General features: G+C 46.4%; 3 protein-coding genes across 5 annotated transcripts; 2 read left to right on the plus strand and 1 right to left on the minus strand.

Moving 5' to 3' along the window:
• Positions 1 to 97: 97 nt before the first annotated feature.
• On the minus strand, positions 98 to 14,028 carry LOC120953304 (ras-related protein Rap-2b-like). The gene is made up of 3 exons (XM_040373110.2): positions 12,803 to 14,028; positions 1,774 to 2,352; positions 98 to 1,699 (listed from the first exon to the last, which is right to left on the minus strand). Exons 2-3 carry the CDS (start codon positions 2,260 to 2,262, stop codon positions 1,367 to 1,369), a joined length of 822 nt encoding a protein of 273 aa, XP_040229044.2. The 5' UTR covers positions 2,263 to 2,352; positions 12,803 to 14,028; the 3' UTR covers positions 98 to 1,366.
• Positions 14,029 to 17,179: 3,151 nt separating this feature from the next.
• LOC120961474 (uncharacterized) lies at positions 17,180 to 18,364 on the plus strand (the record flags this gene model as incomplete). The annotated part of the gene is made up of 1 exon (XM_049611210.1): positions 17,180 to 18,364. A coding segment is annotated over one exon (900 nt), but the record flags the coding sequence as incomplete, so codon positions are not given.
• Positions 18,365 to 21,495: 3,131 nt separating this feature from the next.
• On the plus strand, positions 21,496 to 22,807 carry LOC120950495 (uncharacterized). 3 transcript variants are annotated; one of them, XM_040368575.2, is made up of 5 exons: positions 21,496 to 21,685; positions 21,771 to 21,945; positions 22,042 to 22,170; positions 22,239 to 22,370; positions 22,448 to 22,807. In XM_040368575.2, exons 2-5 carry the CDS (start codon positions 21,793 to 21,795, stop codon positions 22,529 to 22,531), a joined length of 498 nt encoding a protein of 165 aa, XP_040224509.2. In that variant the 5' UTR covers positions 21,496 to 21,685; positions 21,771 to 21,792; the 3' UTR covers positions 22,532 to 22,807. The 3 variants fall into 3 exon arrangements, with proteins under 3 accessions (XP_040224509.2, XP_040224510.2, XP_040224508.2); XM_040368576.2 differs by having other exon boundaries at positions 21,498 to 21,685; positions 21,785 to 21,945; XM_040368574.2 differs by having other exon boundaries at positions 21,499 to 21,685; positions 21,782 to 21,945.
• The last annotated feature ends 14 nt before the right edge of the window (positions 22,808 to 22,821 follow it).

Consider the following 22,821-nt stretch of genomic DNA (forward strand, 5'->3'; position numbering starts at 1 on the left):
ATGGGTGTTGCGATAAATTAATTAAAAATTGCAGGTAGGACACCATTATGTTTCGGATGGGGTTTTTCTTCTTCTGAGTTTCTGAAGGGAGTAATTACGAGAAGTGTTTTTTTTTTGTATTTTCATATATGTTATTGTTTTTCTTTTATTGTATATTTCAGCATAAAAGTATACGCATCGTACGCAGGTTCAAAATACGTCAAAGACATTGAATTCTCTCCATCTCTCTGTCTCTTTCATTTTTTTTGCATTTTTTTTCTACCAAACCGCCATTAGCAGGGGTTCCTTTTTCAGGGAATTCCCTCTTCCAGTTCCCTTCGCCCTTTCCTGCGCCAAGCGTGCAAAGCGCACTTTTTTCTATTATATATCCTTCTCACAGCAGAAACCAGCAACAACAACAACGCCATTTCACCCGGCCAAGCCAATGCGAAAGCGCCAATGCCAAACAATGCAACAAACGTGGGGGATGGTGCTTACCAACCCTCACCCTTAATTCCCCCCTGCTACCCCCCTTTTGCCTTGAACCCTTCAGTATCAAAACGCAGCAATTTTGGTCAAATTGAATTTTCGATTCCAACCACCATCGTCATCATCATCGCCCCCTTTAGCTTTCGTACTTGGTTTGTTCCGATTTACGCTTAAATTCTGATTTGTTTACGACTGCATTCTTGTTTGTTTTTTCTTCTTCAGAAACATCAAATACACTGTAGCCAATCAAAAAGGGAGAGGAGGGAGTGTTGTTTTGCTTTTGTTTTCTTTCTCCTTTCTGCTTATTTGTTCTGATTTTTTGTTCCGTTTTGGATTTTGTATGTTTTTATTTTCTACTATTTATGTGTATATATATATAGCCAAGGTAAATGCGTAAAAAAACTAGTCTTCTTTCACTGCGCTCACACACTGCCCCCAAAATACAAACAACAGTTGCTCCATTCAAATTTCACGCACACACACCCGCTCGGCGCCGCCACTGCCACGCACAAAAACACGCGTAAATTCGTCAAACTGAAGCCCCGCGCAATTATATACTGGTACTAATACGGGTTTTGGTTACGGTTTTTGTAAACGGCAAATACTGTTTATGTTTTGTTTTTCTTCTCTGTTTTTTCAAAAAGCGTGCCCCCAAAATTTAACGGTGAAACCGATTTACAACATTACAAACCTTTTCTGCCTTTTCGCCAGCTTGGTGGCCATAATTCCCAATTAGTTTGCCCATCATTTGTGCTTAACCTACGCGGACCGCTACCAAACAGCGCCCGCTCTGCCCCGTTCTATCAGCGCAACGGCTTTTTTCGTTTCTCATGTATCGTTGTGGTGAGATTTTTGAGAGCTCCTGCAAACTTCAAACCCTGGCAACCTGCCAAAACGTTTACTGTACCGAGCAGGAGTGCCGCTTCAGATAGTATTTGGCGGAGTTGGCCCGGGCCGGATTGGTCGCACCGGTGTAGCTCGGCAGCGACTTCCGGCGGCGTCGCACGGCCGGGCTCAGATTGTACTCGATGTTGGCCTGGCGCAGCAGCTGCTTGAAGACGGTCAGGATGCCCTCGTTGTTTTTGGCCGAACATTCCGCATAGCCGCAGCCCCACTCGAGCAGGGCCCGGGACCGGGCGACCTTGAACGGTATCTGGCGGTCCTCCTCCGGTACGTCCGCCTTGTTGCCGACGATCACGATCGGTACGCGGGTGCCTCGCACGGAGATGATCTGATGTGTGAGTAAGAGGGTAAGTAAAACCACATGAACACAGAAACACATCTAAAAACCAGCTCAATACCAACCTGTTCCCGCAATCGTTCCACCTCGTTCCAGGTCTCCTCGTCGTCCACCGCGTACACCAGTATGAACGCACCGCTCGTGTTGATCGACAGGGCGCGCATCGCCGGGAACTGGTACGATCCGGACGTGTCCAGGATGTCCAGCGTCAGGCTCGACCCGTCCGGCAGCTCGTACTCGCCGCGGTGCATCTCCTCGATCGTCTGCTTGTACCGGGACAGATACTTCTCGTACAGGAACTGGGAGATGATGGAGGATTTGCCCACGCGCGCCGCACCCATCATCGTGACCCGGTGCCGTTCCTTCTTTACCGTGGCCGGTGGGGAAGCCGGCACGGCTCCCTCACACCCGAACAGATCGTCATCCGCTGCGGTGCAGACGGCGGCCGAGGAAGAGGAGGAGGAAGAGGAGGAGGTGGACGTACCGACGCCGCTCTTGGAAGAGCGGCTGGAGACGATCGAAGGTATTCGTAGCCGGTGACAGGTACCCGGCATCGCGTCGAGCAGCGCAATCGTGTCACTGGGTGGGCGCACTGGGGTGCGCTCTTGAGGCGTGCGAAAAAAAGAAACTCCTTACTCTGCTCCCTAAGTGAAAAAGGTGAAAGAAGTGGGTGGAAAAGAATTGTTTAAAAATATATTCCTCCGTGAAATATGGGTAAATTTCGGGAATTTGTGACAGCTCTGATCTGAGGTAGTTTATTGCCGCTTTGGATGAAAGATACCCTACAACTGTCATTGAGCACCGAACAGCGATATCTCTTGTACTGAATCACCATAGCAACGGCTCTTCTCGACTGGCAATAAGAAAGGGAAGTCCTACCCAGACACGGACGCACCTGTTCCATTTGTTGTCGGTTCTCTTGTGCAGAGACTCCTTTTATATGAAGCAAACAGCAGCAAAACCTGATACTGCACCGTCACCAGTTGAGGGATTGTGAGCGAGAAACCTCACATTACCAATGGTAACAACACAAGACGCCTACCTGGTGCTTGGAAAGCAACCGCGACGAAAACCTCCCGGCCAACTTCAATCAGATATTCAAATCAACGTACAAGCGAAAAGACGCTCTGCCGCTTTGAAGACTGCAGTGTCCCTTTGGTCTCGCTTTGTCCCGCACAGATCTGTCTCACAGATCTGTTGTGAGGTTGTCGACTGAGGACGGATTTATTTTTAGCAGCTGCACCCTCAAACCTCAAGCACGTGACGGAAATAGCAGACCGGCAGACGAAGGACAGGTGAAATACAACCACTTGAGAGGTTTTGGCCCGCAAATCTTAGCATCCTTGCAAATGGGGAGCATCCTACGAACTTCTCCGCGAACGGTATTGTGTTACGCTGCAAAGCTCTGTGAGAAACAAATTACAATTAAAGAGAAGTTTCCACACAGGGCGTGGAAGGTGGTTCTTGCAAACAACGGGCAAGAACAAGAGGCGGTTCCGGCAAACTTTGGTCGGCCTTTGTGGAGTTTATTCATGCGAAACCCGAGCCTTGTTCCCAATAAATGGTTCAAGGTTTTGGAAAATCCATCCCCCACTCCCAGCATTAGCGACTGTATGGCACAGTTGTTCACGGGCCAACGTTTTTCACCTGCGCCAAGGATGCTGTCCTACCGTCTAACTATGCAAAGGTACACACACACACACACACAATTCAAACCAATCGGAACGGACACGGCTGCTATGCGAAAAATCGGCATTCCGAGTTAATGGAATGGAATGGACGCAATTCCCCACAACAGAGCCCGGCTGTGAAGGTCGGACGAGCGGATCCACAAGCTGGAGCAACCGGCGGGAGAAAGCTTCAGCATGCCCTCTCCTCATCGATCCCAGCGCCTTTCCCCGTGTTGGAAAAGCGTGCAAGCTGATGGATTTGTCTGTTTTTTGTTTGTTTAAAATTTGGCAGAGCCTGTGCTGGTGTAATTTTTCTGTGCTGCTGATGACATGAAGCCGGTTGCCGGGCCTGCCGGTCGTTTGAAGTCACACCGGTCGGTCCGTCGGTCGGTCGGCTGGGCGAGATGAAGGGAAATGTGTCAAAATTTGCGTAGGTTTGGTACGAGAGGTTAACAGCTTTAAACAGCCGGTATCAGCAAAAAAAAAAACAACGAGCTGATAGACAGAGCTCTTTTGGGTACCTTTTCCTCCTCGTCTTCACTCATACTCGAAGGATAAAGATAATGGACTAATGGTTCGGTGGTGTCCAACTGCGAGCATCAGCAACATTGACAGGCTCGGAAAACCTGCGGCAAGCTTGACACATCGATCCGGGGCCTTTGCGTGGCCTCGTACACCCTTTGCAGCAGCCGTTGCGCCGTTGCCGTGTTAAATGATGGTCTTTTGGCATTTATTTTTTGCCGAAAAGCAACAGGTTGCCGCAGCCGTTTTATCTTCCTTTTTGTCGTTTTCCCCAAAGGAACGGCTCATTTTGTGCGACGGCGGGGGAAGCGAACGAACAAAACCGTACCGCCCCCGCAGACGCTTTTCTGGGACGTTCGGGGGAGTAGAAAATCCGATTAATCTGTTCCACTTATACAATTTTGATCGGCGACCGCCTGGGATTCAAGCCGGTCGTGCAAAGTCGTGCTATCATCTCGCTTTTTTCCCTTAATAGCAATACGGAGTAGAATGTTCCAACGGAATGTCCTGAGGGGTTGACGAACTGGGGATACTATGCGCGAGGAGGAGAAGTTTTCTTCCATCAAATCAATCCAATTGTTCTGTTTTATGAAGCACACTGTACACTCTATCTAGAACAGTAGCGCAAAAGGGGTTACATTGTAAGGACAATATCGTTTCGTGTGAAGTTTGCATTGCCCTGGAGCTGTTCCTTTTCCGATGCGCAAAACATAAATATTTACTATTCTGTTCTGTTTGAAAACTCAACGGGTTCAGAGTGAACGGTACTTGTTTTGCAGATTGATTCTTTTTAACCCTTTCCATTTCTGTTGAAACTGTTGTAGTTCATATTGCATACCTTCAGGCGTGTTCTCACAGCGCACGATACAGTTCCCCTCAAAGTATGCAACACGCATAGCACAACCAGCAACTTCTAAGCGCTGACTGGTATGACTTGTTTTGACGATTTCACTGCCTCCCTCCACAACAATAACAATAAAAAAAACCAATTAATGGTATTGACACACACATTTTCTGTTGAATCGGCAAGGATCGCTAGCCAAACCTCGAATACCTGGCACTGCTGCTGCCCATTTCTTGCGATGGTGTGCCCGTACAATACTGTTAAAAAGTTTGCAGTATGCACAGCAGGCGAACACAACAAAGCATGGCAAGGTGGCAAAACATAGGGAAAAAAAGCTAACCGATCGACAATCGTAGTAGGCACGTTCGGAACACAGGCGAGATGTGGGCTGAGGCAAAACCGCATTCAACACATTCGCACTCACAGCCCCTTCTCGAGCCGTATCTTCCACTCCAAATTCCGATTTGCCAATCAATAAACAAGTGGCACCTCTCGATAAGCCACTGTCCACGTGCGGACGTCCCGGGGAGCTGCGGACCAAGGACACGCAAGGTGAGATGAGCGTGCGTGCGTGTGTGTGAGTGGGCGAGGTCCTGCCCGACCGATCGTGAAGGACGTGACTTTTCAACGGTAAACACGCGCGCTCGCGCCATCCGCGCACAACTGTGCCGCAATTGGCAATTCGTTGCAACACGATGGGGAAGGCATGACACAGAACTCCTCACCCAGCGAGACACTGTGTTAGTGTGCAATCAACAGCTCAGCTTCCGGTGCGTTCCATCATCAGCTCACGAACACGGTCTGCCCCCTCAAGACGCTTCCAAGAAGCCCCTGGGACGCTGGGAGGAGGTAAAGGAGCAAAAAATTGGAGCCACACACGACCGACGGAAGCGACCAGAAGTGAACAATTGTGCTTGTGAAGAGGGGTGCTATGGGTGGGGCACATTTCTCAGTACGTGCCGCCCCGTGATGGCTCCTGGAAAATGGAAGCTTATCAATAATAAGTGCGATGATAATACGATCCCGCAACTTGACCACAGTCAGGACCGTTTTTTTCCGGCTCTTTCCGCTGAACCTCCCACTGCTTCGGCATCCGGCGCAGCGGAATGGGGATGAAAAATAATATCGAGTTCAAACACGTGTCGCTGCATTATACGCTCCCGACCGCAGAATGCATGCCGTGAATGAAGGAAAATCTATCACCTACCACCACTTGCACCGTTGCATTATTTTTTTTCATTTCCAAACCACTCAATATTCCACTCGCACCAGACCCGACCGACGGGCAGATCACACCAGCAAACAGATAAGCACCACCGTATTATGATAATAAAAATATTGAGTAGTAAAAAAGCTCTCGTTCTCTCTCTCTCTCGTTCGCACGTCGACTGTACTTAAAGTGCCACCAGCAGTAGTAGAACCTGTTGCATCAACTTCCGGTCGAAACCGGTGGAGGTGTAGCAGAAGCAGCTGCAACAGCACCACCACCACCAGCAGCAGATGGGCTGCATAATTTAAGCTGATTAAATTTCAAACCACGACACACCAGCGATATGGTGGCCGGCATACTCTTCCGCATTGTAAAACTGCGCCGTAGTGTATGCAGAGGATGCGGTTTAATGTTCCCCGGTGCCGCTGGGGTGACAGATGTATTGGTCCATACGGGCAACGCTTAACAATAGCGAGTTATCGATGAGACCTTATCCATTCCAGCGCGTGTTTCGCTCGTGGCGAATCAAACGCTCCATTGACGCTAATGCACTTCTGTATTTTACACTAATTAACGATTGTATCGCTTTCGGGCGATGATGTGGTGTTTTGGGGGGGGGGGGGGGGGGGGGGGTTGCAATGATCACACGATGACACGAAGGTCGACATTCAGCCTGGAAAGAGTAAATTGCATTCAATGGTGCTGTACATTGGTGGCTTTGAAACGTAATCTTATAAAAAACGATTAAAAACTCCCAAAAAGAGATAGCTATCGTGATAAGCGCCTAACAGTATGCAATTTGTTTGAAAAGCTAACAGTTTAACTTCTACTGCAGAGACAAATCAATGCAAATTGCATACTTTAAGGCGCTTTGAGCAAACTTCACTGCTCGTCACCATCAGACGGTGTAAAAGCATCTTCAAAACCATTGCAAACCATTTTCCTATAAACTTCCTTCCTAGAGCAGTGTGGTTTTGAGCGACTGATAGTTCCGCAAAATTGGTTGCTCCAACTTATTCCCAGGAAGTTGTAATATTCACAAGAAATACCATACTTTGGCACGCTGTATCAGCGACAAATTCCTCGGTTGGCTTCCGTTATGATGCGCTGTCGGCTTCCATAACTGTCACATGCCTTCAGGGAACGGAAAGTCATCGATGAAACCGACCAGAAATTGCACACGATCACTCATTTAGCATGCACACACAAACCTCATGCTTCCCTTCTTACCCATAGGGGTTCACATTGGCATGAAATGGAGTAGCCAAGCACAATTTATTATGTATGTCATAGTACTCCGCATAGCTCGGCATTGGGGGAATGGGCAAATTGTACAAGCTGAGTGGTTCCCGCTGAGCTAAACACTTTCGCATAAACTGGACCACATCCCGAGAATGATACGGGAAGGAGTAGGTTACCGCTTAGCCCCATTTAGGAAGAACGCTGCCAACCACCGCCAGTGCCGAGAACGGTGAAACGAGAAACATGCCCCCCCCCTCTTCTCAAATGGTGTTTGAGTTTCATGAGGTCAGACAAAAGCTTCGCCCTGTTTTGGAACAGAAAACACCAAAGCGTATGATGTGTTCATACGATCACAGGAGGCTGGTTTGTTTCGGCTCACAATCGGTTTGCCTCAGACGCAGCCACATCACTCACTGTCCGCAGCCACATACAGCGCAACAAGGGTACAAGGGTTTGCAATCAGTGCGCGGTTGCGCTTGCGAAATGGAACAGATTCCTTCACGAAGCAGGTCATGCCGAGAAGATGAGGCAACCTGCTCGACTAAACTAGGCCAGCGCGTCGGGACGCTGGGTTAATGCGAATTCCATCACACTATGGACACGATGGACTGTGCTCACGCTTTCCCTTCTCCCCGCAGCACTCAACATTTTACTGTCCAAAAGTGCGGGCCTGTAGCAGTGGAAGCACCACTGTGCAGCGTCAGCTCGCTTACGATACACCAACAGAACGTGTATGATTAGGCTAGATTAGATTTCAACGAATCGAAGCGGGGCACGACCACGACGGGACGGAAGTGACAAAGCTGGACGGAGCCCGGTGTGACAAACGGGAAGGGGTGTATAAAATGGCGATGAAAGTGATGCCATCGTCACAATTTCGCTCGTAATGACACGGGACGACGCAACGGGGGAGTGGGGAGACAGTGGGGCGGAAGCGATATCGTGTATCGTTGTCGTCGTCGTCGTCGTCGTCTGCCATCGGAACATGTTGTTATCGACGATAAGCGATTTTATTCGATAACACTCCTCGCTGTGCAAATAAAAGGGAAGTGAAGAAATGGCCAACCAGTTTCTGGGGTTTGTGTGCAGGGAAAGCGAATCGGGCAAACGGTGGTTGTGGTGGTTTGGAAATGATCAACTTTCTCCTCGTGCCCATCCATCACAGGCACGCTATCGTCGTCGGCGGCTCTAGAGGGAAGACATAGTAGGCTAGTGCAAGCCATAGAATGCTCCTTTAACACACTCTCTCTCTCTCTCGCTCTCTCTCTCTCACGCACACCCATAAGCAAAGCACAGCAGAGTGTCCTCCGCGCGATTGTTTATTTATCACAATCAATAGTACTATAAACATGATTAATTCCGCGCCAAGCTGTTGCGATTGAATTTTTGTGCACCAGCCGGTGCGTACGTACGTATGCAAGAAGAAAGAAACCTACACACACACACACATAAGACCCGGCATCATCATCATCATCATCATCATTGCCATCGCATCCAAAGTGATTAAAATAAAACGGAAATTGATACTTTGATGGAGACGCATGGTACGTCAGCCGTGCTTGGTGCTCCGATCGGCGCTTCAAGATGGAGCCAACACAGTTAATAATTATCCAGTCGGACTCGATTGCTCTTGGAGGGTTGACGGCTCCGCTATTTAAACACAAAAGTTTCTTCATAAAACTGTCAAGAGGTGGCAATTGAAAGAAAATATCGATTGATTCGGACAAACTCTTACAAAAGGAAGGGAGAGAGAGAGCGAGAATGGCGAGAAGTGCCACGAGCTATTAATTTGTGCACTTTTTGAAATATTTCAATAATTTCAATGGTTTCGCAAAGCTCGCAGTGCACATCCAATTGGCAATAAGTGAGCATTCTTTTGCTCGTCCTTCTCGCAAGTGCAGGAGGAAACAAATAAATAAAAAAAATACAACCTCGCTCCCCGGCAGCTGGTAAAAAAGGAAAGATTTCCTCCCGGGAACGGGAAGAGGATGAGTTTGTTATTTCCCTTCTTTTTGTGTATTTCCTTTGCTTTCCTTTCCTTTCGAAGCGTAACAGAATACTTACGGGATGATGGCACACACACAAGAGGGGCAGGAAAAACGCTGATAGAGCGTACACCGGCCGTGTCTATCGTATTTCTGCTGGGTAAGCGACACATCTGTCCCGGTTTGATGATGAAGTCCTTTTACCGTTTTCTATTATACTTGCAAAAATGAAGGTACCTTGGAAAATGGAAACCTTTTTTGTGTGAAAGGTATCGGTTCCTTTTTTGCTGTTGTTTGAACAATCCATAAGTCTTTTTTTTAGTAGGGATCGTCTTCAAATTGATTGAGGTTTGGGTCCTGTAAGGGTCGCTAATTTATGAGTGCACACCTGTGCACGCACACACACACGAGGAGTTTGACAAACGATTTATTTTTCACACGTGTCAATTAATCCAACAAACTCAATATGTCTTGGTGGTGGGTTTTGGGTGCACTTTATCGATGTTTTTTTCTGTTACATCCGTTACATCACAAAAAAACGTTTGGGTCGTCAAAAAAGGCAGCAATTCTTCTTTATCCTATTAGTGGAAATTCCCACAAGAAAACGAACCGATTCCTCTAGGTTGTAAAATAAACTCTTGTGGTTTTAAGGACGCTTAAACCTTTTAAAACAAGTTTTTTATAGATTTTTTTTCCGGTCCAACTCTCCAAAGTGTGAACGACCTCACCAATTGGCGGTTGGCCAAACTGGCTCACCGAGTTGTAACTTTTTACTGTTTTAAAGCACTTTACCCACTCTCCGTCATCTGGATTGACTTCACACAAAAAAGAGCAAAACGGCGGGAATATCCGGCACCAGTTCCTGGATTCTCAGTATCTGGCCTTCTTCCAGGATGTACGTGCCCCCGTGCGCTCACTGGACGGGAAAGAACCAACGTGACGCTCCTATTTGCTTCAAGAATCAACACACAAAGACACAACCATCACGGGACCGCAACGACTGGGCAGCGGAACTGTCTGTGCCTTCGACCGACGGCGACACCGGGACGGCACAATCCCTTTTCCTGGAAGTTCAGTTCAACCCTCTTTGCTCCTTCTCTCCTTTTTCTCTCTTTTTGTAAATCAAAAAACAAAAACAAACACACGAGCCCAGCGTTCATTGGCCGCAGTTAGCTCGGTTTCGCCTAGCGTGCGAAGAAGGTTCCAGAAGCAAAACACCTTCTGAGGTGAACCTTTCCAAAACGGCCCGATGTACCTCGTAGCTACGGGCCCCACATTAACTGGCGGTAAGTTTTTCAACCGAAAATTCTAATTTACTCGCCGGGCTCTCTGAGATAGGGCTTGGGACGAGCCCCAGTTTTTTAATTATGAGCAATGATCGTCCGGCATGAAAGGGGTTTGCAGCGTGGTGATAAGATAAGCATAATTAAGTAAGCAAACGTTTGATTCAATTTCAATTTTGTTCTTCGCTTCTGCTAGCTAAGCAAGCTACCAAACACTTTCCCAAAGTGTGTTTAGGAGGTGGAACAAGCTGTTCATATAGCACTCATCGGGATGAGGTCTCGGATAGGGAGAATCGGAGAAGCTCCTAGAACATTCTAGGGTTAGTGGATACAACTTTCGAAAACCTTGAGTACACGTTTCGGGAAATTTTACCCTCCCCAAAGCTCAAACCCTCCCCCGTTTTGTGCTGCAGTGTCCGTTTGACCCTTGTGTGGTGGTGGTTCAAGTAAGCACATGAGGATGGGTTTGTATCAAACGGAGCTTAGATTTCAAGATGATAATATGGTGTTTAGTTCTCACATCTGTCCACCCAACAAAAAATCATCTTCCAAGTAACGACCGAGCAAGTAATCAAACCGAAAGCTAAACTGTTTACACCCAATGTTCGTGGAATTGCGGATGACTCCACTCGTGGTGACCCCTCCCCCCTCTCTCTCTCTCTCTCTCTCTCTCTCTCTCTCTGTCGTACATCCAGCCCCAGTCACCCGAGCTGCTAATGGATCAGATTTTACCACCTTCCAGGAAATTAAGTAAGCTCGGTTAACTTCCCATCTTGCATGTGCGCGCGCGTATACGTGTATGTTGCGAACGGTAAAACTTTTCCCATCTGCCATTTTGCAGTAAGAAAAACGACAGCCAAAAGAATGTCACACAACAATTTTACAAGTATGTACAGAAGGAGCAAGAATTTTACATGTCACCATGATCTTTTTTTCTACACACCGCCAAGCAATTGCTTGGACTCAGAATGCTGATGCTTCTTTTCTTCTCGGCGATCCATATTCCATTCCAGACAACAACAAAAAAGGAAAAGAAGCCACCCCCAGAAACGGCTTAAGTGTGTGCGTGTGCCTGACGCACGTTCCGCCGTTGTCGCTGAAAGCGGTTTTCGGTTTTCCGCAGAAAAATGGATATATTTTTCCTTCGAATGCCTGCCAACTGATCGTCATCGCATTTAGAAAACGGGAGCCCCCCGACGGTGGCTCAACGGTAAAAGCAATTTTCATCAAACAAACCAGGCACAGATGCACGGTGGTACACCTTTCGGGCAGCATTAAAAGCGGCAGCACGCTCTTCCAGGAAAATGTTTCCGGGCTCAGTGCTTTTTTTTCGTGGCTACAGTCTGTATAATTAACACAGAATCTTTGCCATTATCACCTGCCCGGTGTGTGTGTGTGTTTTGTTTTCCTTTTATCTTTGTGCGTTTGGTTGCATTTGATGATGGGTGAGGGATGAAAAATCATCCAAAAAAATTTGCAATAAAAATCAGCAAACGCCACGCCCAGCAGCTGGGCTCTCTATACGAGGTTGCCTTTTGCTCATGAAATTTCTCCCACAAATTGCAATTAGTTGTACAAAGCTGACGAATAGAATCAGCTAGGGATGGTAACAGGAAATCAAACGCATATCACGGCATATTTAGCCGGAAATGGCGAAAATGGCGAACGAAGTTTAATTAATTTCTTGCCCCAATATCACATCACCGGATGGTACCAGTTGGCTCTACATTGTGCAACCGGTAAGCATCGATCAAGAAGAGGAGAAGGAAGCGCAAAGCTTTCGATACTGCTCGTTAAAAAAAATGAGTATTTGGTAATTGGTTTGATATTAAAAAATAAAGTAATAACCATGAAGAGAATTACATCAAATTGGTTTGAAATATAACAAAAAAAAAGAACAAAAATCAAACCACAAAAAGACCAAAATACCAAAAACATAAGTAAATTGAACACAGCCATCAGTCGAGCCGGGGAATATCAATATCATAAGCTTATTAAGTTACCATAGCGACCGAAAAAAAAAAATGGAACCTCTCAGACGCCGGAAAGGTATGCAATTTGCATGACAAAATTAGCTTGCCGTAATGAGCTCATTTTAGGCAATTTCAAATAAAATAGACCCTATTCTAGCAGCCTATTACTACTTCCTACACAGAGGAAATTTTAAAAATATCTCCAAATACTTTCTCATATAAGCGCAATAAGCAACACCCAACTAACGATTACCCATATCAGCAATATAACTAACGACGAACGTCAGCATACGGATATAAAAGGACCTCCATCCAACGAGAGGAAGTCCCCAATAATTTAGCAACATGATACACATCAAACGTACTTGCGAGATGCTGTCCGGCTAGCGGCTGCGTCCTCCAAATGTCTGCTCTGCTGCTCGCTGGCTTCACCGGGCGGAGAAGATGATGATTATGGTAATAATAATTTCACGATGCAATCATAAAAAACGGACCCTGTGACGTTCTCGGTTGATTAGGGTGCGATCGTACACGAGTGCCGGGCGAACGGGCCGACGGACGGATGGTGAATGGGTGGTGTATTGTTCTTCTCTTCTGTTTCCTTTTACTGTTCGTTTATCACTTTGGGGTTGTAGTTTTTTTCTCCCGTCGTATATACCGACAAAAGATGCTTTTTTATGGTTCGGTCGTGTTTTTTTGTTGGCCTTCTTCCACCAACTGTACGGCTAATTAATGCCAAACTTCACGGGTAGTGTTGCGAACGACCACAGGCTGAATTAAACGCACACAGAAACAGACACACACATACACACATAGACAATGGCCGTACACACATTCAGTATGCGGGTGGTCAGCAGTTAATCAGCAGCCAACATCAAACGGCTTCCTTTAGCGGGATATTCAAATAACGCACCCAAGGATACACTTTCCCTCACTTTGAAGTGAATGTTATGGATGTAATGAAAGCCCGCACAGCCACGCACACACACACACACACGTTAGCAGCACTGACTGAATAAAATCACTGTAAAGGTTTTATTGTACTCGACGATAAGATAAGCGACCACACGTTATGGCGCTGATTTATTTTACTTTTTCTTTAACACTTTCGTTGGTTAGAAAATTTGCACTTTAACTTACAACACTTTGATGGCACAGTTTTGTTTCTTTTCACTTGTTTTTTGTTTTGTTTTTAAAAATACCACAAAAAATACGATTTTCAACTCGATCAAAGCGCAACGAACTTTGAATGAAGAAAAATGCCACACTGACTGTTGACCGGTTGCTCAACCGATGGAAGGACGATAACGAATGATAGCAGCCAGCGGTGCTACCATCCCATTTATATGCTTTACCGAACTGTTTCAACCCGATAGCTAACGAATGGGGGGTTTTCCTCTCCCGAGCATCAGTAAGAGAGCGATAAAGAGACAGAGAGAGTAGATGGGCAATCGGAAAAGCGTTTTTACCCGAAGTGAAAAAGCTCCGACGCTTCCGAACACGATTGGATGGCGTCCCGGCAGATCTAATGATGGTGGAGATGTCGTTGCCTGGGTTTTCCCGGCATTTACTAGCACCAACTGGTGGAATATACAAATAAACGAGCGAGTATTATAATAATATAGAAATATAACAACAGCTCAATATGTTCATTTCGACCACTAATTTCATTTTCCTGGATCATTTCTAATCCCTCCAGGATGAAAAGAGGTCCCTTTTGTGGTCTGCGTAATTCCAAAAAATGCTCCTTATTATTTGCAGATCTCATCCGGTGTTCCTTGAACCAGATTTGTACAGTGGTACGATCAAACGGAAAAGAGAAGCCCGGCCAAAACGTGATACGAGCTCGGAAAGCGCCTTTCGGACCGAAGGGGAAAGTTGAGCAAACCATCCGTGCTAAAAGCTTGTCGTGTTTTTTAAAGAGACAGGACACGCTCAGAAGTCTTTTCATACAGGCGAGACTATGCCAGACGGGTAATGATGGCATAGGTCGGGGTGTATTTTCCCTCTCGGCTAACAGCCTTGTAGTAGAGCGTAGCGTAAAAGTTAGAGGTTCAAGCCGATACTGGGAACTGATTAAAATACAAACACACCTTCTGCGGAATTCAAATAGTCCAAGCTGCTTTTCTTTGTAAATTGAAGTCTACTCAAATTTAGGCTATATTTTACATCCGTTCTATATCTTCTTTATCTCGTTAACATACTAGTTCAGTAAGCTACATCATTTGCATAGTTTGAGGCGTTTTCAATCGATGGAATGCATACTTTAAGCCGTTTTATAGATAGGACATTAACCAATACCCCAAAAGAATATATAAAAAAGGTACGATTTTATGATATTTTTTATTGCTTTCTCCAATACCGTTGGAGCCTCTATCTCCGTCAGTTCAAAGCTTTGTCGACAGTCGACACACCTTAACGTACAACCGGTATCATTTGCGTACGCACGGTAGAGAAAAAAAAAACAAAAAAAAAAACAGAAAGAAAGAGAGAGAGAAACACTATCGCGTATCTGTGAGAGTGAGAGCGCGTTCGAGAATGCCATAGACCTGCTGAAGGCTCCCAAGCTCCTGCAAATGGCTTTTAATCATCGAGAAACGATCTCATTGTATGTTGGGTGAGTGTCAAGAAGAGAGGGAGCTAGAGTCAAGGGCAGCATCTCCTTTCCCGATCCCTCTCCTATCCACTTACTGCAGAGTAGTGAGAAGAGTTTGGAGCAAACTTTTTCTCCTAACGACCGCAACGAACGCTGTGGCAATTGGGGACCGTTACGGCCGTTTGTCTGGGCCGTTGGTCTAAGCCGTGCAACAGGTTAAATGTGCGGTTGAGGTGAACAAGGGGTGTGCAATTGGTTGAAAATTACAACAGAAACCGCTACAAGATGGCATTTCATGAACGATGGACACTGTCCGACCTCATTCTAGCCCAATCTACTGAGAAGCACATTTGAATCTGGATACATTTGATCGAGAATTGGAAAATGTCAGTATTGTTTCTTGCTCCAAAGCACAATCTTTGTTTTTGCACAAATGCTCTATTTTGGCATCCTGTCCATTCCAGTACCGGGAATCAAAACAACACCCATTTGCAGACGAGACGAGAGTGACTGTCCGACCCCCCTCCCCCCAAGACCATCGCAAAAGGTCACCGAGATCACGGACAGCAGCGCACCCCGAAAGGAAAATACTTGAGAATCGTAATTCGTACTTTCCACCAAAAGCACAACAACATTGCCGGATCGCTCCCCTGGGTTCGATACGTGCCGCTGCTGAGAAGTTGAGTGTATATTTTCCTCTTTGATGGGTTTGCGAGGATTTGTTTTCCGTGTATTTTCTGTCCCCGGTGCTACTTCGCTATAATATCACAACACAAGCGGGCTCGGGGCTTGGGTGAAGCGGGCAGCAAATGTCAAGTGAAATTAAAGCTCATTGCCTTTCATTGCGCTTCAGCCAAAATTAATCCGCCCGAATGTCTCCGTCGGTAAAATGGCAGGCAGAACAAATCGGGACACTCTGGGAAATTGTACGTTGAAAAGAATTTCTTGCAACTGTTGTATTAAGTAGGAAATCGAACAATCAGCCATGATTGTAATGCTGCCATTATTGTTGATGTATGTGTCTGGGGAGTAGATAGACATAATTGTTTTCCGGAACGTGCAAAATGTAGCAAAAGAAGCAATGTTTTTTCACCACAAACATGTAACAACCATTTCTCATAAAGCAACTGTGAAGGCAACGCGTTGAAAACAAGCAACTCAAGCTTCAGTGGCTAGACAACGAACCTTACAGCGCATCACACACAGCGCTCAGTTTAATGATGGTTTAATAAGTGAAAATGTAACTTACCTAATCGTTCGCTTCCAATCGCCATCTCCAACAGCCATCCAAAAGATACCTTAATTAAGCTAAGCACCAGCAGCGAATAATGCCGAAGGACCTTCACCGCTCGTTCAATATGCCAGCTTATCATCAGCCGCTCGTACAAATGCGTATCATTTGGGAGTGGAATTGCATGCTCCAAACTGCTAGGCTGCGAGACTCATCAAACTCCGGAACGGTAATCCGATAATCCCGAACCGATCCACGGGAGAGGCAACTTTCAATAGGATAGCAACAGCCGGTTTCGAGCTCAAACACCGGACGAAAAATATGAAACGAATTAATAAACATTGCTGGAATGATAAAAAAAGAAAAGAAGAATGATAACTGAAATGAACAGGTGAAAAAAATGAAAAAAAAATACGAATACGACCCCGCGTTAGAATGAATAGAATGCAAAAGAGAGTCAAAAAAGAAGCAAAAACACACACACAGCTGAATAAGATCAGGTTTTTATCCCTTTTCCGCTTTGATTGCAATGTTTGTGGGTCTTTTCGATTTTTTTGTGGTTTGTTTTACACATATCCCGGTGGCGATTGCATTCCACTGCCGAAAACTGCATTTGATTGCATTTGCAGCCGGCCAGTGAACCTGTGCGGATGTGCTGAAATTTGGTTACGCGCTGTAAAAAAAACCGTATTGTGTGTTCCCAGTGTAAAATTACATTTCAATTACGTTCCTCTATTCAGTTTTAACAAATCCTTAGCAACCTACAATCTCCATTCCATTAGTGCACTACGCGAGCTTACCGAAACCCCCGACACCCGTTACCATGGTGAGCAGCGTGTGGTTGGTGCCGGTGCTCGTGTTCGGTGTACATTACGCTACCGCTTGGGGAACGACCAATTATAATTTCGATGCGGACATCTCCTTCCTCATCTACGATTGGTGAGTGCAGTTTTGTTCGATTGCTCCCGAAATGGTTCACGGTTGCAGAGTCGGTTTTTTGTTTGCAGGACGCAAAGCAAGTTCGCGCAGCAAACCACCACCGAGACGAACTTTGCCACGTTCGGGTGTAAGCCGGCGGAACCGTTTGTGGTCGTGGTGCACGGCTGGACGGAGGGCTGCAGCAACACCCAGTGGGTGCGAGACACGCTCAACAACTTCATCATCCACCGGAAGGGGTGCATTCTCTGCCTGGACTACAGTGTCATTGCCGATGGGAACGATTACTTTACCGTCGCCAAGCTGATGGAACCGATCGCACGGACGCTGGAGAAGAAGCTGCGCCAGCTGTTTACGTTTGGCATTGCGCCGGCTAGCGGGATGGTGTACGGGTTCAGTCTTGGAGCGCATGTCGCGTTCCAGGCCGGGCGCAATCTTGCCCCCCAAAAGCTGGGCCGCATTGATGGTGAGTTGGTGATGCAAACGCGAGCGTGGTTACAGCAAAGAGTTACCACTTTTTCCTTTCATCTTACCCATTTAGCTTGCGATCCGGTGGGTATTGCTTTCGACAAGAACGACACGTACACGGCACTGAGCGTAACGGATTCGGCCACCGAGGTGCAGTGTATACACACGAGCAGCGATATTGGGACGACTCGGCGCGACTGCCACAAGGACTGGATCATGGGCTACTGCGGTTGGGTGCAGTTCGCTGCCGGGCTGAAAACATCACACGAGCTGTGTCCGATCTTTTACAATGCGGCGTTCTGGTTCGACTTTAAGGCGGTGTACAATCCGTACGTGTGTCCTACGTCGCGTGCCGTCAGCTCGTGGCCAGCCGGGTTCAAGATGGGCTACTTTATGCCGCAGGGAACGTAAGACAAACGCGAATTTGGGAACGTGCTTGGAGAGGGTTTAATGGTTATGTTTTTAATTTCTTTCGCAGCACACTGATGGGAGACCTGTTCTCGAAGACGATGGCAAAATATCCTTACAATTGAAATTTCGATGACAGCGCTTGCAATATAGGAGGGAGTTCTGAATAATTAATAATTTTACTAAAGCACTTTCTTCGAATTTTATGACAAATAAATCAACTCACATAAGGATAAATGCATCAAAAAGATGTTAAGTAATCGAAAAAACATAAATTTACTTCATACATTGGCGTCGTTTTGTTTCTTTTCGTACATGGTCTTCCAAAGCGCCTAAAGCTATGCAAAATGATGTTTGTACGATCGCACCATCGAGGAGCTCATAGCGTAACGCCTAAATACATGCAATTTGCACCACTTCTCTCTCATTTCATAGAATATTCTTGATTCAGTAAGTGTTTTTCTCTCTCACTAGAACCTTTTCGTCATCAAACTTCACTTCTAATTAATTCGACGATCGAAAACGGCCAAACAACGCCACCGTGTGAGTTCCTAGTGGCACAACTTTTAATTAAGTTCCACTTCCAAAACAGTCGACAACGGCCACAGGCAAAAACATACCGGAAAACGTGCCCGGAACCAAACAAACACACACACACACACACACACACACACACACACACACACACACATATAGCACACGTGTGATAGCGTCGGTAACGTCATTGATAGTGTAATTTTGGATACGCTGTCAGTGCATGGCAGTGTGTTCGGCACCCAGCTCCATGAAAGGTTGTCGACGTCAACGGTAGCTCTAGCACGTGCGCGCTAGCCCGAGCACACGGCGTCACATGAGTGATGGCGTCACATGTCCTGCGTGAGATCATTGTCACACAGACACAGACGGTACAACACGGGCAAAATCAGGATCTACGCAGTGATTCCGTATCGGGCAGGGAGGGGGGTTCGTTAGCCTTCACACTATGCTGTTTGATTAATCCCGAGATGTTTAACCGCTTTGTGTGTGAGTGTGTGTGTCGTCACATTTGCACCTGCTTGCGCTGGGTATGAGATGGGTGTAATAAATTTCTTCTCACGTTGAAACTTCGCAGAAAAGACTTCCCCGAAAGAAAAAGAAATCACAATCGAAATAAATCAGCTTCATCCTTCTACAACATCCTCTTCTTCCACGAACTACCCTACTACGGGCGCTCTGTGTGGCTAAATCGCGTTTGTGTACACGTTTCCCTGTACCCGAGAGCCGGGGCACGCGACACGGCTGCTTCTGTGCCGCGGTTTTTTTTTTTCACTCCCGTTCGACCCCACATCCTTTCGCGTGCTACGAATTATATTTCTTTTTTCCCCTCATTTTGCCCCCAACCCTTTGTAAGGCCGGGGAGGCGACAGGGAGGAGCAGGACTTGCAATTGATAGGTCTCATCGGTGTACTTAAGGCATGGCAACGTGAACAACGCGCACTTTACAATGTTCAACCCGTGACCGGAATCGTGATTCAATTCGAAAGAAGAAAAAACCAGTTTGGACATCTGTCGTGCTTCTTCGAAGGAAGAGAAGATGTGCTTTGATTACATCTGCGCACATCTTTGTAATACATTTTCAAAAATGTATTTAAAGACACTCACAATAAGCCAGTATAAAAAGGGGAAAAAGGATACAACGAAATCAATAAACTCTTGCCCGAAGCGAAACCACGACGTCCAAAGACGTCCCCGCTATTTACAGCACACAGCGTCCGAAATAGTCCACAGCCCTCACCCCTCACTCAAAGATTGGCGCTCTACGGTAACAGGCCGGAAGTCCCGGCCGGATTCCACCACCACCATGTAGGTCCAGGGTCCAATGTTTGCCCGGGAACCTGCTACATTCAATCAACAGGTACGGAAGACCAGCACAGAAGGTCGACTGGCACGGACAAATGCGTAGCAGGAAGTGTGTCCCGCCGGGCAGAGTCGAACCTCGCAACCGGATATTGGTTTTCGAGATCCGATTTGGGCATTCGTTCATTCATTCATCAAAATAAACATCCCTCCGGGGAGGGAGGGGGATATTATTGTTCTAGAACATCATAAAAAAGGAGACAAAATCGACGGTGAAATTGGCATGGCAATTCAACCACGAATGAGATTTGTTGTTCTAATCAGGAAGTAAATTGAAGCTGATTGTAACGATTGAATTTCAAAGGAAGAATTCAATTCAGTTGTAAAGTAAACATGTTTATACATAAAAAATCAAAGTCATCCTTATAAGCTTCAATCCTTAAGTTTACACAATTCCAACCCCCGGACCAATCATTTCTCGCCCGTCCACTTTCGCTTCCCATTCGCATATCTTCCGCCCGCAGCCTTGAGCTACTTTCACTCAAGGTTGAGGCTCGCACGGCGCGTTTCGTGACGGATTGAAATTGGATTCAAGGTTACGCCGGCGTGTGGAGTTGTGGCTGGTTGTGAAATGATACCGGAAACAGGCCCGGCATGCCAACGAGCAGCGAGACCGCTTAACCACAACCCGAATCAGTTTTGATTGTCACTGTCAAAAACCCGAAGAAACTGCCTGGAGAATGCAATGACAATCAAGTATTGAAATGATGGGTGAATTTTGGGAAAACTCCCAAAGGGAATTATGTGTAAAAAAGCAAAATGATACGCTTGGTGAGCTTTTGGTAGAAAGTCACGCTCTGAAAGCCACAAAGCCACTTCAAATGCAATATGCACTAACAGCTAACACAGCTCTACGGAGGCATCCACAACAAAGTTCCAGTGGGGTAGGTTTGCAATCCGTTTATACTATTTGTTGAACCCTTTAAGGCACATTGAAGCAAATCATCGGCGTTTACCTGTAGAACACGCCTCCTCACAAAGGGTTGATCGGGAATTGCTGCATGTGCCGTCTGGCAGCTCCACATCGAAGCAGGCGACGAACCTTACAAAATCGGGAAGGGAGTGAAGACCTACTTCGAAAAATCGTTCGGTCAGTCAGTCAAGCTCCAACCCGCCCCACCACATCAAGCCCACCGACTGCATAACGTGGTTAAGTAATCGACACGCGAGCGCAGCACCGAGGGGAGTGGGCGCCCGAAGTATATCTCATGTGTTCACCTGTTGTTGTGAGCTATTGAGAAAACAAAACCGCGCAAAAGCCGGCATCATGCCGTTTGGTCAGCAGGGAGTTTCGAAAATCGAACCCACCCTTCACACACAGAGAGAGCGAGAGGGAGAGAATACAAGCAAGCCAATCCTAAGTGTGTCGTGAACGATTCGCTTGTACCGCTTTAAAACGAGTGCTAAGTATGCGCGGCCTCCTCCTGGGTAAGCTTCAGCGAGCGAGTTGCAGGGAAGGGATTAATTTTATTTATCTTCTGTACCCCTGTAGCCGGTCTGGCTCGGTGCTTTTTCTAGACGTTGTGAGCGAAGGAGAAAGAAAGAGACATTGGAGAAGAAGAGATAGAAAAAGGCGGCGGCTACTCAGATCGGTGCCATGGGTGACGCGCTGTGCCGCCTGCCAGGAGGTGGTAGGTGCGTTCTGTTCACTTTCAGTTTCAACCGTGCCGTCAGTCCGATACGTTCGCTTTCAGTAACCAATTGAAGGAAAAGGTTTGTTGTTTATTTGTTTGTGATTAAAGTCCAGTGTTCTTATCATTGTGATTAGTGAAGTCTACTAAATATTCTTGTTTTACAGTGCGAAATTAGCAGAAAGAAACATGATTGTTCGATCAAGTGCTGTTTTATCGCTGCTTGGAGCGTTCCTGGCTGTCAGTGGAGCTCCCTACGGTGGTGGCCACGACGATGGCGAGTTTCGGGACAAAAAGTACGACGAACAGTTGAAACAGGTCTCCAAAGTGGGCAATACCTATGTAAGTGGTGGAAATGTGGTTGCAAGGAAATGTACCTGTGGGTTGCAGATTCAATTGCATTACATAAGTTAATTGAGCTCTACGAATCCCCCATAGGTGGCCGCACTGGAAATTTACGACAACCCGCCCGATCAGGACAATGCCCGAAAGGAGGTGGACAACTTCCCTTCCAACATCTACAGCAAGTACGACAATCTGCAGCACAAAGTGAAGAGCTTCTTCGATGTAAGGTCCAGTTAGATTCCAATTGAAAATGGTGAAAATTAAAGCTTCTCCATTCTAACCGTTCATAGGCTGAGCCCATCATTGATAACATACGAGAATCGGACAAGTATGGTAACACGGGCGATCAGTTTTACTTCATCACGAAACCGTTGGTGGAAACGACCGCCAAGGTGAACATGTTCATCAACTCGGTGATAGCGGTAAGTGTACATTGGAGAACTGCGATGCATGTGGTTTTGTGATTTTTGCACTCGCTTTTAAACGTTACGATTTGCAGGCGCCCAAGAAGCTGCTCGGTGGCTTCCAGAAACAGGCCAACGATAAGCTGAACGATGTCGGTGCGGCATTGGTTGGATTATAGTGTTTTAAAAACAGAGGAGTGTTTTCTGGTCGAAGAGGACTGTTTTTTTTTTGTAAGGAATAGGCAAAACAAGGTTGTATATACAAGGTAGTCTTAAGATGCTTAAAGATAGTTTGTTAGTTTAGGTTTCTTTCACGTCCTTCCATTACCGTGATATGCAAATTGCCATCATATAATGTTGGAGTTACAGCCCCAAGTCACTTGTTTTCAGCTAGATTTGAAGCATCCAAAACTATGACATATGAAACTGTCCAATAAATTGTGCCTAAAAGCTTACCTACTCTGTTCAC

This window comes from Anopheles coluzzii, chromosome 2 (assembly GCF_943734685.1).
Source record: "Anopheles coluzzii chromosome 2, AcolN3, whole genome shotgun sequence".
In the NCBI taxonomy this organism is placed as follows: domain Eukaryota; kingdom Metazoa; phylum Arthropoda; class Insecta; order Diptera; family Culicidae; genus Anopheles; species Anopheles coluzzii.